General features: G+C 38.9%; 2 protein-coding genes across 2 annotated transcripts; one reads left to right on the top strand and one right to left on the bottom strand.

The window, feature by feature from the left end:
• Positions 1-216: 216 nt before the first annotated feature.
• Positions 217-4,996, top strand: LOC125018378 (transmembrane protein 229B-like). The gene is made up of 2 exons (XM_047602194.1): positions 217-340; positions 3,789-4,996. Exons 1-2 carry the CDS (start codon positions 304-306, stop codon positions 4,262-4,264), a joined length of 513 nt encoding a protein of 170 aa, XP_047458150.1. The 5' UTR covers positions 217-303; the 3' UTR covers positions 4,265-4,996.
• A 1,713-nt stretch (positions 4,997-6,709) lies between these two features.
• Positions 6,710-12,018, bottom strand: haao (3-hydroxyanthranilate 3,4-dioxygenase). Its single transcript, XM_047602193.1, has 10 exons — positions 11,849-12,018; positions 11,592-11,670; positions 9,883-9,966; positions 9,651-9,757; positions 9,395-9,484; positions 9,265-9,308; positions 9,010-9,152; positions 7,990-8,058; positions 7,830-7,912; positions 6,710-6,930 (listed from the first exon to the last, which is right to left on the bottom strand). The coding sequence occupies exons 1-10, from the start codon at positions 11,935-11,937 to the stop codon at positions 6,858-6,860; spliced, it is 861 nt and encodes a 286-aa protein (XP_047458149.1). The 5' UTR covers positions 11,938-12,018; the 3' UTR covers positions 6,710-6,857.
• Between the last annotated feature and the right edge of the window lie 4,364 nt (positions 12,019-16,382).

The raw sequence follows: 16,382 nt of genomic DNA, 5'->3' as shown, positions 1-16,382 counted from the left end.
ACATGCAAGGAGCCACTTCAGGGTCAGGACTATAGTACCCGGCGCTAAGTGCTAAACACACACTTGTTCTTGAATCGGTCCAGGTTTGCATCCCGAGTTTCTCCCTCAGTTCACTCCTCTAACCTGTGACAGGGACATCACTGTCTCACTCCGATAACATGGAGCAGCTTAATGTTTAGCTCAAGATCCACACACACACACACACACACACACACGTGCACTTACACACACACACAGACACACACACACATATAGGGAAGTAGAGGGATTACAAAGGCACAGTGACCCATATGCTGGACAGGGATGGAGACGAGACAGCTAAAAGTGAGACGAGCTCAAGGTAATTATAACTGTAAACTGCATTTTTAATACTTTCTTTAATGGCTGAAGAGAGGCACAGTTTCACGTTTTAGTTGATATTCTCGCTGCGTATTTATTTCTGTTGCACTGTGTGAAATACTGAAGAGGTTCAGTTGTGTTTACACCGCTAATATTAAACTAACATTGACTTTATTGCTTTATTTGAGGAAAAATTATTGATGGTAGCAGGTCCCCGAGCTGTGTTTGATGGTAGTTTTAAAGCCCAGAGTGAAAACCTGCTGAAGGTTCTCCAAGTCTCTAATATGTTAAGCAGGGATTTCTACCTGTTAATCCACATTAGAGCATGTGCTGCTCTGTTGTCTGTCCTGTGGATGAGTGACAAACAGCGAACGGTTATCAGTTGTCATTCTATGTATTTAAAAGCTATGTACGATTAGCGACTGTACAACTTTATGACAGAGAGTGTTGATTGTGGCTGTTCAGACCTTTTATTAACATCAGCCCTTGGAATACAACTGCAAATAGCCTGATTAAAATAATAATAATGATAAAAAAAAGGGAATGTCCAGGATGTGTATGGAAGCTGTAAGTGTTCAAGTTATTTCAGATAAGTAAGATAAATAAATAATAGGCTAATGTATTTTAATGCACGGTGTGAATACAGACTCTCTTCCACCTTTCTGTCCATTTTTTTTTTACTTTTTAATTAAAGTATTTAATTATCATTCATTACAGTTATGGAGGTAAATCAAAGTAGAAGATACATCCCATAAACACAGAGCCAATACCAATATAGTCAAAACCGACCATTAGCTGACTTTACTACAATCAGAGTTACTTAATTAGACCCAGTGTTCAGAACAAAGAGCAATGTAGGCAGGTAAAATAAGTAGAATATTTCTTTCTTCTTTATTTAAATGTATGTAGTTTAGTGTCTCGTTTTACTCTGAAATGACCAAATAAAGAACTTAAAGAAGTTAAAATGAAATAATTATAGATTGGATTAGGCATTACCCTGATTTATCGAGGAAATCAGCTGTCGAAACCCCCACAAAGCTGCCCGCCATGACTGTAGCGGTGGGCAGAGCTGTCGGCGCTCAGAGACTGTGGCTATTGACCGCAAATTGGGTAACGTCATGGAGAAACTTTCGGCTTTGCAAAGGAGAATGGATCGATTCGGAGACAAGAATGGACAAACAGAGTAGTCGTGCAAAAGAACGCGTCTACTTTCCACAAAGACCAAACAATCCCAATCTTATCTGGTTTTGGCGCCCTCACACAGCACTGGCCTCGGGCAAGACCTTTTTATGGAACAGCAACTTCCCTGAAGATCACTGCAGTGAGACGCTCTTTCCACAGACACCTGATAATAGTTGACTCTGTTTGGGACCCAAACCAAGGTTGTCTCCGGACTGAGGGACAAAGATTGTGATTCTAGGCGAAGCGGCTCTCCAGGCCAACACATAGACACACATACGGACAGATACGCAATCACACCCCCTAACCCCACATCCAATGTATACAAGTCAACAGTGAACTCAGCACACAACAGCATAGAAGATAGCTAGTCCTGCAGATGTTGAAAGACCTTAACCGCCTCAGGAAGTAGAGATGTTGTTCTTCCTCCAGTCCAGCTTATCGTCAGTGTGAACCCCCAGATACTTGTTGTCCTTTGTCTTAGACAACAGTCGTGTTCTCCACCTCATCACCCTCTGATACATCCAACCACCGCTGAGTTATCAGAAAGCCTCTCGAGATGACCGGTCTCTGAGCAGTGGTTTGAAGTCCGACACTGTGGTCCGTTACTCGGATAGTCTTCAATCCACAACACACTGTCATCTTCTCCACCCAGTAGAGCCGGACAGAAGGTGTTGAAAGCACTGGAGAAGTCAAAAAACATGACTCTCACAGTCATTGGTATCCGGTTATAGTCCGATTAAGGCGTATACATGCTGGAGAAAAGCTAATTTCCAATGTCAATATGTTAGTGTCTTAATCAGAGTAGCGTGTTTACATGCACTTAAGTTGTTCAGAGTCCGATTAGGGCAATAATCTGTGTCATTCATGTGCATGTAAACGTACTGAGTGTACGTTGAGATGAGAGGCTGTGGGGGCTGGAGAGAGTGGAATAAGTGTTGACGGTGGTGTTCATAGAGAGTGGAGAGACTGTGGTGACAAATCACATTCACACGTATGAAAACAATCCTTTTTCTCTGGTTTTCCTGAGTATTTGTCTGTAAATTGCAAAACCAAAGTACTTCTTATTGTTTTTTAATGTTTTAATGGCCTGACTCCTTCCCATGTTATTGACACGCTCACTGAATATAAACCCTTAGATCCGTCTATGATGCTGTCAGTCACTACGTTCCTTCTCTCTGGAACTCGTTTAAAAGTAAATCAAGCTTTTAATTACTTTTAATGTACTTTTGAGAATTATTATTATTATTATTATTGCCCTCTTCCTTTTTGTGTGTTATTATATATGTAATATTTTATCTTGTATGTCATTTTATATTTTATCATATGTTCTATCTTTGCATTTAATTTGAAGCACATTTTCTTTACGGCCGTCGTGTGAAATGTGCTACATAAATAAAGTTGACTTATTGCATGTCACATTGTTAAAATTATAACAATACGATCTCGTACAGAACGAGAGGAGCAAGTCTGCTGCTCCTCTTTTTCCACCACGTGTGAACGAAGCCTTAATTAGAGAAACGACGTGGAACCATCTATTATATCAGAATCAGAAAAAACTTTATTTATCCCCGAAGGCGAAGAGCGGTACATAAAATAAAACTGTAAAACAGCAGATAAGGTATGACAAAGAAATAAATAAACAAGTGAGGCATGGTTAAAAAAATAAATTAATAAATAAAAATTTAAAGTGACATTGTAGTATTGCACAAGAGGTAGTATTGCACATGCGATATTTCGTTACGCACTATTATTTCCAGGTGCTGCACAAATAAAACAAACAAGTTCTGTCAGAGTTAGCGTAGCTTTTCCAGAGCTAAGCTAATGGAGAGAAGCTTCGTATTTACCATAAAAACAAAGAGGTGCATCATTTAAAGTAAGAAAACAAACATATTGCTTTTTTTTTTTTAAAGAGTCTTTCTCAGTTTTATTTGGACTCTAAAAATATGCAATTAATTTATATTTGAAGAGTCGTCTTAAATAGTGAATTATTATCCACATATCTGATCTACATGGCAATAATCCAGTCCATCACCGGCTCGTCTGGATCTGCCACCACTTATTTAAGCTGATTGTGAGTCTGATGCTAAATTCACAGGAAAAGGCGAATGGGCGTCTAGTGTTTGGTGCCATTTTTTTCTTCCCTTGCAACGTATCTATCATATAGGGTGAAACTTTATGCAACTGCAACTCTTTGCACAAGCAACAGCGTGCTAAACGTCATGAAGTCGGCTAAAAGACACACATTCATTTCGGTTTCTTTGTGACAGACTCTGGTTTTGACGACGAAGCTCAGGTCAGCGGCGCCTCTCGTCCCCTCTCCGCCCTCGTCCGCCTCTACGTGTACGCGCTGCACGGCTGCCTCTGCGAGGTGGCCTTCACCGCCGTGCTGGACTGGTGCAGCACCCGGGACCGGAGGCTGGCCGGGCACAGCAGCCTGTGGGCGCTGCCCATGTACGCCACCGCCATCTACTTCATGGAAAAGCTGAGGGCCCGGCTGCTGGCTCAGCGTCAGCCGCTGCCCGTCCGACTGGCGGCTCACACCGCGTTCATCTACTTCTGGGAGTTCAGCTGGGGGGCGGCGCTGAGGCTGCTGGGAGCATGTCCATGGGACTACTCGCATTATACGTACAACCTGGGAGGACTGGTGACTCTGGAATACGCGGTGCCCTGGACTGTGGCGGCGTTTCTGGCGGAGCAGCACGTGATCAGGAACACGCTGAGGATGAGGCTTCACAACGAATGACTCTTTAACCTGTTTGTAGAAAAATTAAATCTGTAAATTCTTGACATTTGTATAGTTAAAAATTGATGATCTGACAAGAGGTTGCACGATTTTGTAAAGTTGACTGTTATGTAGTGAAGGTCAAGTCAAGTTCTTGACCTGATTACATGCAGATACGTATAGCCTGTATAAAAACAGGCTGCAACTTAGCAGAATAAAATAGAATAGAATAGAATAGAATAGAATAGAATAGAATAGACTTCCCTTTATAGAGCACAACGCTGCCATATTGGCAGGAAAGTGCGCTTCTCTAATGACTATTTGGTTTGGCAACTGCAAGAAACTAACTAATTAACCTGCGGCTGTTGTGAGCCAGGATTCAAGAACAGTCGGGGACAAGCAAAGTGGAACTGGTTTTATGGGATTCCCAAAGATCCTGCAACATGGCAGATGTGGACTAATGCCATAAAACTAAATGGGTTTGTCTTGTGTAGCGATCACTTTATATCAGGGACAGAATCCAGCGTTTTCCAAGTGTCATGTCTTATTTATTTATTTTAACACGATGTCAAACAGATTTCTTTTCATAAAGGAAAGTTAGTCTAATGTTTATAACATGGATTACAAAGACATGTTGCTCATTCAGCAGTAAAACTACTCACAGTGATTAAACAGTTACTTGTTATTGTGATTATTATTACGCAGTAGAATGCACATGTATAATAAATAAAAATAAAGGAATAATTTAATGTATGTTGGTGCATTTAGACATTCATTTAAACTGTGTTGACGTCATAAAAGGTTGGAATAAAACAGAGACTATTTAGTAAAGTGATTAGCTCGTTACATTATGCTTCTGTCATGACAAAGAGACGCTGTTTTTAGCCGACAAACCCCAAAGCTGGATCCTGAAGCCTGACTGTGTCATTTGGATCCTCCAGACTCTTGAATACTTTCAGTGACTCCAGAGTCAAATGAAGGAAAGTTAATGAGGTAGTTCTATATATCTGGATACTCCAGGTCAGGAACATTGTCCCCCGCCGGCTGTTTCAATGCTTAACAACATAAAAAAAAAAAAGCCTGGGGGATGATAAGAGTCTGTGGTGTGTCATCTGTTGAGTTTTGCCTCGTACGGGGTCATTTTGTTTCTGTTTATGGTGCAGAAATCAGCGCGGCCACTGTTCATTTTCCTCAGAGTTTTCCTGCCGATATGGTGGAGTCAACAACATAAGTCAAATAAGTCAAAATAATAAGATTAGAAAGCCGACCAATAGCATTTAACTGTACTCCACAGCATGTTGTTAGATGGGATAGTGTAGTCGGGTTATTTCTCTGAAGACTTTTCCAATACTGCAGCTAAAGGTCTGATAAATAAGACAATTCTTCCTTGGTCTTTCTTGCCTTTCATTGTTGGAAACTTTCTCCTGCTTCTCCTTCATTAGTTTCACCTTTTGTCCCGTTTTTTTGGCCCATATTCATAGCCCCGTCTTTACCTTTGTACTCTGTCATGTCACCTATGATGTTTCCACTTTTCGTCTTTGCAAATCAGTCCCTTGTGCTTCCTCATGTTTTTTTTGTACTTGCGTAAACAAAGTAAGTTCTGGTTTTTGAGTTCTTAGTAATTCTGCTTCCTTCGTCTCCTGTATCTGGGTCTGACTTTACCAACCGTCTAACAGGGTGCTCCTTACGGAGTATAAATTAAACCGTTTCCTCCTCCTCCTGCAGGACTTCATGCTAAGCTAAGTGCTGTCAGTACTTTTCCTCCCAACTCCTAAACAAGGATGTGTCTTTAAAAAGAAATGCTGAAAACTACCAGGAAGAAATGATCAGAGGCAGTTTCCCCCCGATAGTGCCAGGAAAGTCACATGCTGACATTCCTGTAGCGTAGGAGCCAGAGGTGTATGCGTGGCTGAACAAGCAACGCTCCATTAAACATTAGTCGGTAATAAAATACCACAGATACTAATGGGAATGGGAGCTTTATGTAGTAGTGGTTACTCCCTGTGAAAAACACCTTTTTAATAATAATAATAAAAAAAAAAACAACAATTTTTTTAAAATCATTTAGTCGATTTAATCTCATGAGCTCATACTTTCCACGATCTTTTTACCTGCAGCTGTGTAATAGGAAGCTACTGTATATCTGATAACACCTGCACACACCTGGACACGTAACCGGATGACTGGTGAAATTACAGGGAAATATGCGCCTTACACAATGTTGTTTTAAATAAGAGCCTGCCAGAAGTAACCTAAAGAGAATCATCTGGCGACGACATAATATTGTTGATACTTGTCGAAACTCCGTCTTTATTCTAAGGGATTTTTTTTTTAAGAAGCTGATGACGAACAAGGAAAGAGTGTGTTAAAACAAAAAGCACATTATTCACGTCGACTCCTCAACATGTTTATGGATGAATTCATTTCTTGCAACATAAATAAAAAAAATACAAGCGGGGACAAAAAGAATGTGAGAGCTGCTTTAATGATAAATAACAGCTCGTATGTACATTAAAACATTTTATTAACTATTGGCAAAAATCTAAATGAGTACAGCACATAATGCTTCTTATTGTCCGATAGTTCTCCGCTAACGTGTGAACTGTGTGTGATGTTAGAGTCGCTTCCGCTCTGGGTTTTGGATGACCAACAAGGCAACGGTCGCCTCGTCGCGCTGCCACTGGTATCTACACAAAAGACACACATTAAAAACCACTTATTACTCTGGAGAGAACAGCGTTAAAACATCTCAAACATGGAAACACACACTGGATCCAATGGTGGCTCTACTAGGTCTATTACCAAAAAATAAACATGTGTTACAGATACAGCACTAGCAACATAAATTAAATGCATCACAGTAAAAATAAAGGAAAATATATCAAATGGAACAAACATCAGACTTCAGTAGAAGGTGGAGTCCTGCTATGGGCGTAGACTGATATAAATCCGACCTATATTATCAATCTGATGGTTATTTATTTGTATTTAATTATCTTATTTTGTTTTATTTTTTCTGTCATTATAGTCCATGTCTACTTTATTGTTTCATAACTGTTATCATGCCCCTATAAGAAGCACATTGTCCTGTAAAACTTGAAAAACAGCAGATATGTTGAATGTGATTTTGGATTAAACTTAAAAAAAAATAAATAAACCTCAAATAATGATTAAAAATGAATCAGACATGAACTCATGTGGCCTAAACTCTGCTCTTAATCTGCCCTCAGGGTTCTTGGTTTATTCATCTTTTTGTAATTGTGGTGTTTGTTTTGATATTGTCTGTCTACGTCTGTTTTTTTTTTGTTTTTTTTTTAGCCTTTATTTGAAAGTGGCAGTGGAGACAGACAGGAAATGTTGAGGCAGAGACGCAGGAAAGGGCGTCCGATGCGGGACTTGAACCAGATGACTGAAAATTAGCATTTGTGGTAATTTACACCGATGCTTAATGCACCAATGTTGATTAATATGCATTGTCCCAATTCAATAAATTATCAAATTAAATTAAATGAACATCTGGAAAGACGCATTAGATCAAACAATTTGCACGCTGAGTGGAATTGGTTTATTAATAATCTTGACTCACTGGCTCTGCTCGGGGATGAGCAAACTGTCTCCTGCAGAAAGTGTGAGCTCCTGCTCATGCATGGTCACACGTGAGGATCCCTCCTGAGGAGAGGAGGGTGAGACATGTCATTAAACACATCTGAGTCGACCGTATGTTGGGACATGCTCTGCACACGCACCAGCTGCCAAATCCACACGTCATGTTGGTGCAGCGACGTCTCCGTCAGCCCAGCTCCAAACACCATCACCTGTTGTAGTCATCATCATCATCATCATCATCATCATCATCATCATCATCATCAACACATTACATCTGGTCCTGCTCTAAATTTAGAATCATAAAACACAACATAATTTAATCTTCAGTTTCACTTTCTATTTCAATTTTGTGTCAAAATCAGCTGAAGACGAGTCACTGGGACCCTTAACGCCACGGCAACCGTCTCTAAGTATCTAAGTGTCTGTGGCGCTTATAGTGTAAATAATAAGCATCTCACGCTTCATACACAGTATATTAGTCACATTTTGGAAAAACTGTTCACACTTTAAAATGTGGCCTTTGAAGATAAAAATTTTAAACCTGTCCTCTTTCTGCGATCTCTAGTCCTTAACAGACTCTAGACAAGAGAGTTTGTTCCACTTTAAACCTCCTAAACTCCTCCACTCGTCTTTTAGAGCTGAAGAAGGTACTTGAATGAAATTATAGTAACATTATAGCAAACAGTGCAGCCAAGTACTGAGTGCAAAATGACTGATTCACTGACTCTAGTACATTTAGTCATGTTTAAAGTTAAAATTTGTCAATTATTTTACCTGCACATGTTTGAAATAAAAAAAAATCTATATTTGAACCTGTTTATAATATTGAAATAAATTATTTTAAATGATTAAATGGTGATAATAATGTATTATTATGAGTAGTGCTATAGGCTGAGTTTAGAACATATATCGTAGATGAGGGGTCCCTACTTAATCTCTCCATCGGTTTGTGGGTTCTTGGCCTGAAAATCATTGAAGACTCCTGTTTTAAGATCTGAAAAATTCTCGCTCTGTAAAAACACCACCCGGGTTCATTTTTGTTTCTACTCCCTCCACACAGGTGTTGGTGCAGAAGCTTAAACCGCCTGTAAGTCTGAAACAGCCGCTGTCTGAATTTGATTCCTGAGCAAAAAAATAAATAAATAAATAGCTGAGAATACCTCTGTCTCAAACTGAGCTCCGAACATGCTGACGGATCCGTTGCCCAGGCACGGCCTCTGTTTGTTCAGCCAGTCTTTGAAGGAAAAGGGTGACATCACGTTCATGGTGTTCATCTGGAAAGGCGGCTCTCTGAAGATTTCATCTGCGAAGATGAAAAAGCATAAACATGTTTCCATTTTTCAAAGTTTACATTTTCCTGATCGGTCACAACAAGCTTATCGGCATCATTCAGTCATTCGTTGTCCGTAACTCACTCGGATCAGGTTTTCCTGTTTTGCACTGCTTCGACGCCATGAACCTGCGAGTAAGAAGCAACAACATTTATTTAAACTCATTCTCAAATCCAGTGGAGAGAGTTTGTCGAGGCGAGAGGCGACGTCTTACTCTTTAATTATCGGCACCAGTTGGGTTCCTAGATCCTGACAGTAGAACCACTTCTCAAACAGAATATCAGTGGTGTTGTCCACATAGTACCTGAAAGCAACAACACACTCTAATGTTAGTGCTGCTACGTGCCTGCATTGCATCATTCACACTTTTAGTTTGTCTGCACTTCTGTATAGATTAAGTGTCCTGTCCTCTATTTTCTGCTATTGTCTGACTTTGAGATGAGGAAAAGGTAAAAGTCTCGGCAGTTAACCTCAGACAGTCGGTCTCAGTCAGCAGCCGCCTCCTCTCCACCACCAGCCCCACGGTGTTGGCCTGTCTCTGGGGGGAGTGGGGGATCCGAGCCGGCAGCAGAAACATCTACAAAGAGTGTAAAGAAAAGTGAACGTTTCCTAGTTTTTAAAGGGAACAACAGCATCAAAATGTGGCGATACTGTAAATGTGAGGCTGAAAGGCGATAATATAGATAAATAGTCAAACCTCACCTCTCCCTCTTTGATGTGCACGTCCTTATGTTTGCCATTTTCAATCACCTTCAGACACATGTCGCCCTTCAGCTGGTAAAATAACTATTTAAAAACAGGGAGCGGAAGAAAGATGAGGGACAGAACCGGTTAAATGCACTGGGAAGTACTCTTGCATATTAAGAATGCATGTCGGTTTTTGCAGGAACTGTACTGGAGATATTTTAACATGAAATAATAATGATTTAAGTTAAAAGCAAAACAAAATGAAGTATTTAAAGCATACAAGCATATTATATATAAGTTTAAGAGCTGTAACTTAATTTGCTGCAACTCTTGGATGAAGAAAAAAGTATAATTATTCCCTTTAAAATACTGTGAAGTAGAAAGTACTGTAAAATCAACCTAAGTGCACATATTGAATTGTGAACCTTGGTGTGTCTGGTCCATTTTTAGTGCTAAACTTTGTCCCAGAAGCCCTAATAAAACAAACTAAAAAAACAACTAAAAAAATAAACACTCTTGTCTATGATGACATAACAAAAACTTGCAGTGCCCCCTCTCTTCCATTGCAGTGCTATGATCCACTGCCAGACATACCAGACATGCAATAATTATCGTATTTGTACAATGACGTACAAAAATCCCATAAAGTACGATAATTTGACCCTTTCGATTCACGGCTATTAGCAAACACAAACAGTGCTGTTAGTTTATTTAAAGGTAAAACTGCATTATGAGATACACTATGTGGTCTCTAGTAAAGTTTCACTGTAGCAGATGTTTCTGATAAACGTCAAACTGGGTATATACGATAATTTTCCTGAAAAATGCGATAATTTTAGGCTTCTGGTGCGATAATTTGTCATTTAATTTGTTAGATTTGACTAACCACTGCCTGTAAGTTACCAAATAAAGATCTATTTACTTTAACACTCAGCACCAACACAGCACAGTCAATAGTTTGCTCGCTGATGTTTTTTCTCCCTCTCTCTCTCTGAGAAACTAATAGTTTAGTTTAGATTGGAGCTGTTGTGCTGTTGTTAAACTTTTGTTGGCATGTGTGTTAAGGACCAAAGGCTGAAGCCTAAAGACTCCTCCAGCACCGAGCTGTGATGTGAGGCGCAATAGACTTAGTTTACATGAGCATTATCAGTTCTTTATCATTGTCACTCCAACACCTGCATTGATGAAAGAAGAAAGAAGTGGAGAATCTGGCTTTCGTATGGATGAGCTCTGTGTTTTCAGTCTCTGTAGCTGGATTTTTAACTGAGGTTGAGTGGTTTGTCAATATGATTAGAAGATAGGATCAGTTATAAAACAGAGAGTTGCATGCAAACATTAAAAGTTGTTTGCATGGTGCAGAAAACAACCCGAGAGCCAGAAAAGTACAAAACTGCACAAAGAAAATGATTAAAATTCTTAAAAGCTTCATGTTTACGTCGGAGCTACAGCCTCTTTTTATGTGACTGTGACACACTCAGGAAACTTCAAAGTCCCGGCAGCGAATGTTCCCATTACAACTAAAAACAACTATTTTCGGATGCCTGGCAAAGAAATTGGTGCAAGAGTTGCAACACTGTGGTGGAACTTGCCCTGGTCATTGGGAGATCATGCAGTTTAACAGGGAGCCGCTTTAAGACCTGAAGGCCACATTTGCATTTAATTGTTCCCCATTAAATGCACGAGACGTAATTAAGATAGAGCAGCTCAATGCGTCTCTGTCTCACCTCCTCCCCTTCCTCTATGTGATAATCCTTTCTGGTATTAGGGCCTCCAACAAACATGATGAGCAACTGGGAGAAGTGCCTGAAAAATAATAGTAAAAAAAAAAAAAAGGAATTAAAAACAATCATGAGCTTATTACATTTCCTCAAACAGGGGATCTTTTCTAATTCCACATGTCGTGCTAATATTTGACTTTGCAAAGAGGAACCCACTGAAATTACACACGGTTTAATGTGAAAAGTAATATGTCTTAACTCACATGAGCTTGTTGCAAACCGGTGGCAGAAATGCATTTTGGTTCTGTGTTATCCAGCTGTCTACGTTCACCAAGAGAGGACGGTCGCTCATTTCTGCTTCGGGCTGCAGCGTCAAATCTCTGTGACTGACCTCTCAACTGCTAAAAAAAAAATATATATATATATATATGTGTGTGTTGTCATTGAAAGTCCAAAATGCAGAAGTGGGCGTAGATCAGTCAGTCATTCACTGGGGGAGGAGCTTTGTTTCCCCGACAGGAGGGTGAAAGGTCCCAAGTTCTGTCATAATAAGTGACTAAGTAAAGCCTTCACACTGAAACGAGATGACAACTTATTTTCCGGGAAACATGAGCAACGTCGTGTTCACATCAGAGAGCGACAGGATCATACGCAGCTCAGACTGAAACATTTCACAGTAGATGTAATGTTTTAAACTGTCTGATACATGGAGCTGTTTGACGCACCAGGTTAAAACTAAAGCTCCTCTGGGAGCGGCTGATTCCTGTGGCCTGAGATGAACCTCACCCCCCCCCCTCACTGAATGAGACTGGGGGGTCGGTGGTGATAAGGATCCTCCAGACCAAACTGAAGTGTGTTCAGGCGGGTTTTCCTGCCACAGCATGTCTGCATTTCAGAAACAACATGCCCAACAGGTTTATATTAAAACTATAATCACGCTGTAACATCTGCTTTTCTATTTTAGTTTACGGCCGTTATTTATAGTGTTTTACATAGTTTTACTCAAGTGTAAATCTACTGATATTATCCAGTCCAATCCAACTTTATTTATAAAAACAACCAGCGTACCAAAGTGCCTTAGAGGAGAATAAAGAAAAGATGTGACAACTCTCATAAATACAAGATAAATTATAAATACAGCTACACAATAAGATAAGACAAAACAATGAAATTAAATCTTCATCCTACAGGGTGTTAAAGGTCAGGGACAAGAGATGAGTTTTACGAAGAGACAGACCAGGAAGAAGCCTGTCTATATTTCATGTAGTAAATTAATAAATAAATGTAAATAATTAATTTACATTGCTTGTATTATTTACAAAAAGTTCATAAATGCAATGAATGGACTGAGACATGCAATTTAATGCTGTAAAAAGTTGGATTGGATAATGTTATTATATATATATATTTATTTATTTATATATACTTTTTTGTCTGACTTTTTACTGAATTTTACTTATTTTTTTATTATTATTATCTTTTAGTCTGGTTATTTTATTTATTTATTTAATATTTTATCTTTTTTGTCTGACATTTTACTGAATTTTACTTATTTTTTTTATGGTTATTTAATTTTTTTTGTTAATTTTATTTATTTATTTAATATTTTATCTTATTAGTCTGACCTTTAACTCATTTGAACTTATTTTATTATTTTAGTATACATTTTAATTGAATTTAATTGATTATATTTATTATAATTTATGCAGTTATTTTTATGTCTCTCGTGTTTCCTCAGCTTTAAGGTGCTGAGGGTGGGATAGCGTTTCCTCACTTCTTTACGAGGCTGTTTAATTGTTAAAACTCAGTTTTAGGGTGAAGGTTACGTTAGGGTTTGATGTTTAGTTGAGATGGTTAAGGTTAGAGGAAGGGGCTGAGGAATGTATTACGCCAATGAGAGTCCTCACAAACATAGCAAACACAAGTGTGTGTGTGTGTGTGTGTGTGTGTGTGTGTGTGTGGTCTCTTGTTTTTGTTTAGTTTTTATGAAAAGCACTTTGGGCTGTATCCTGTGTATGAAAGGTGCTGCATAAATAAAGTTTGATTAACTGATTGTGATTGTGACCAAAAAATTTGGCCAAAAAAAAATGCAAACAAACCAAAAAGTAACAAAATAAAAACCTAAACAAAAACACCAAGAATCACACACCCTGAAGAGGAACAGTTTTTTTTTTTTGTTTTTTCTGTGAGGATCTGTTTCCTGTTGGACTCCAGAGCAACACAACGACACTTACTTCTTCTTTTCGGGCGTGATTCAAGTTTTTATTTTGACAGCGTTTTGGTGCTTTTACACTGTTCCGAGAACAAGGTTTTGGTTTTGCTTCCTCAAATCGATATCCCACATCCTCCAGCTCTTTCACACTGACTCCTGACACTTTATTTCATCCTTATTGAATTAAACTTGAATAACTAGTGAAATTAAGGAGCGTTCTCAAATCCATCCATCGTCATTTGCAGCAAAGTCTGCTACCAGTAGACCACACACACCAGAGCTTAGCGTGATACAACACTTCTTATTTTGAAATTTGAATTTCCCTGAGCATTTCTCCTCCTGTGATCCTGTAAACTTCCCTCAGTTGGGGCCGGTAAAGAAGAACTATATGTTATCTCATCTTTCCCCAACATTCCTCGTATACTTTCAGCTCTCAGGTCTTTTGATGTAGAAAAACTATCTTCACTTATGTGAACAATCAAGACATTTTTATCAAAACACTTCAGTTGTGTTTGCAGAAACTGCAGGCTATAATCTACTTATATCTGCTTTGTGTTAGGTCTATGTTTATTATGACGGCTTATCAACTATCTTATGTCTCCGTTGTTTATTTGTGTGTTTCTCTTCTATATATCCAGCACTTTGCTAATCTCCACTGTGCATCCTTGTTACATTCGCCACAATCACGTTCTCTCCCACAAGTTTGCTTCCATTTGCTTCTATTAATGCAATAAAACTAAATCTTTATCCAGTACTTTTCATTTATTTTAACCTCTGAAGGCAACATCTTCTCAAATCTAAGTAAACACTGACAAATATCAGATATGATGCCACTTTCTGACCTTCATCAACTTTCTACTGTGCATCTATTTCTTAAAAATTATGCTTCTTTTTAAATGGTTATTTATTTTTTTCTTATCTGAGTCTGATAATAACGTCCTGTTGTTCCTGTTTATCACCGTTAGCACTGCTCTGTTTAGCATTAGCTCAAATCTCCCAGGTGTTAGGCCTCAGAGTAGCTTTCTTCCACTATTTGCTTCATACTGCGACTATTTCATCCCTATTTTTATTTTTTTATTTTTTGGCTAAATTGCACAACTCCCCATTTGAACTATAACTCTCTCCACCTCTTCCAGCCCACATTGTGCTACAGGTGTGTGTAGCATTTTAGAGCTAGCTGTGCTGTAGCTGCTGCTTCCCAATTAAAACAAAAAACAAAACAAAAACGGACTCAACTGTAACAGTAATATCATTCACCATCTCCCTAAATCTGGCCTTTTTGGTACCATCTGTGTAGACCCTTTCTATTATTCAAAAGCTGGACGCATTCAATATATCTACTGTCCTCCTTTTCCCAAACTCAAGAAGGAACAAATCTACTTCAGGGCACTTTAGTTCTTATGGCACTGTTCTCAGAAATTAAACTGCTTGACTCACTTGAAACCTTTCCACTGACAGTTCTTTTGCTATTTTTTTTTCCCTGCCTGTGCAAAATGTTCAGTGAGAGTCTTCCTGTGTTCCCAGACATCCCGCAGCGTTTGTTTTGTTGAATGACTATTTGTCTGTCCCTGCAAACCCAATAATTAATAATTAATTGCTTCCTCCTGAGCTCCAGTCATTCCTCCTGTCATCACCTGCAATGCTCTTACTGGTGTTGACGTAAACGCTCCACAACAAATGACTCCTCGCTGCTGAACCATGTGCTACACTCCCATAATCTATATTTAGATTTTATTAATGCAACATATAAACTTTTTAATGACAAACATCTCACTCCCCATCCTCGACCTGCTGAACAGTGCGTCACAGATCCTCCCCGTACATATTTAATTTAAGTTCTTGCCAGATTCTTTTCCTGGTGAAGCACATTGTTTTCGTGTTTTCCTGCAGAAAACTTGTCATAATCCCACTTTGCTACATCATCAGTTTCTTTTTGCATTTTCCCAATTATTTGTTGGGTATTTGTTCCTCTCACTCTTCCAGAGCTCCATTGTCTGATTCCTAAATTTGTCAGGATATTTGAGAAGACATCATTAATAATGGACTTGATTTGATATCTCAACTATGATCCTTACTTCAGTTTTCCTACCAAAAATAAAAAGTTGCATGGCTTTTCTATATCAAAGACAACTGCAATTACTGATTCTTTGTTTGTCTGCGCCTGTGTTTCTCCCCTTTCTCCCCTCAAAACTCTACAAATCCAGTTTTAAACACCTTTTAGATCACTGAATCGCCTGGATGACTGAAAACTTTTTTCGCCCCTTCCTAAAACCACTCTGGTAATTTGCTATTCTGTCTGATTTCTCTTGTCTTACCTTACAAATATTACATATCAAGGTTGTAGGTCTATAACACAGGTGTCAAACATATGGCCTGCAGGCCAAGTGGCAAGTAGCATGAATTTGCTAAGTGCGAAATTACTTAGAAGTCAAAGTCAGCTTTATTTCTTCACATGTACCAGACATACAAACAATTGGAAAAAAAAAGTTTCTCCTATCCCAAAGAAGAAGGAAGTGAGGAGGTGGGGGAAAAAACTGCTACTCCAAATTTATCCACTGTTTCAGTAAGAGAAGTGGACAGAATGC

This window comes from Mugil cephalus, chromosome 13 (assembly GCF_022458985.1).
Source record: "Mugil cephalus isolate CIBA_MC_2020 chromosome 13, CIBA_Mcephalus_1.1, whole genome shotgun sequence".
NCBI classification, from domain to species: Eukaryota; Metazoa; Chordata; class Actinopteri; order Mugiliformes; family Mugilidae; genus Mugil; species Mugil cephalus.
This window is presented reverse-complemented; position numbering and strand designations above follow the sequence as displayed.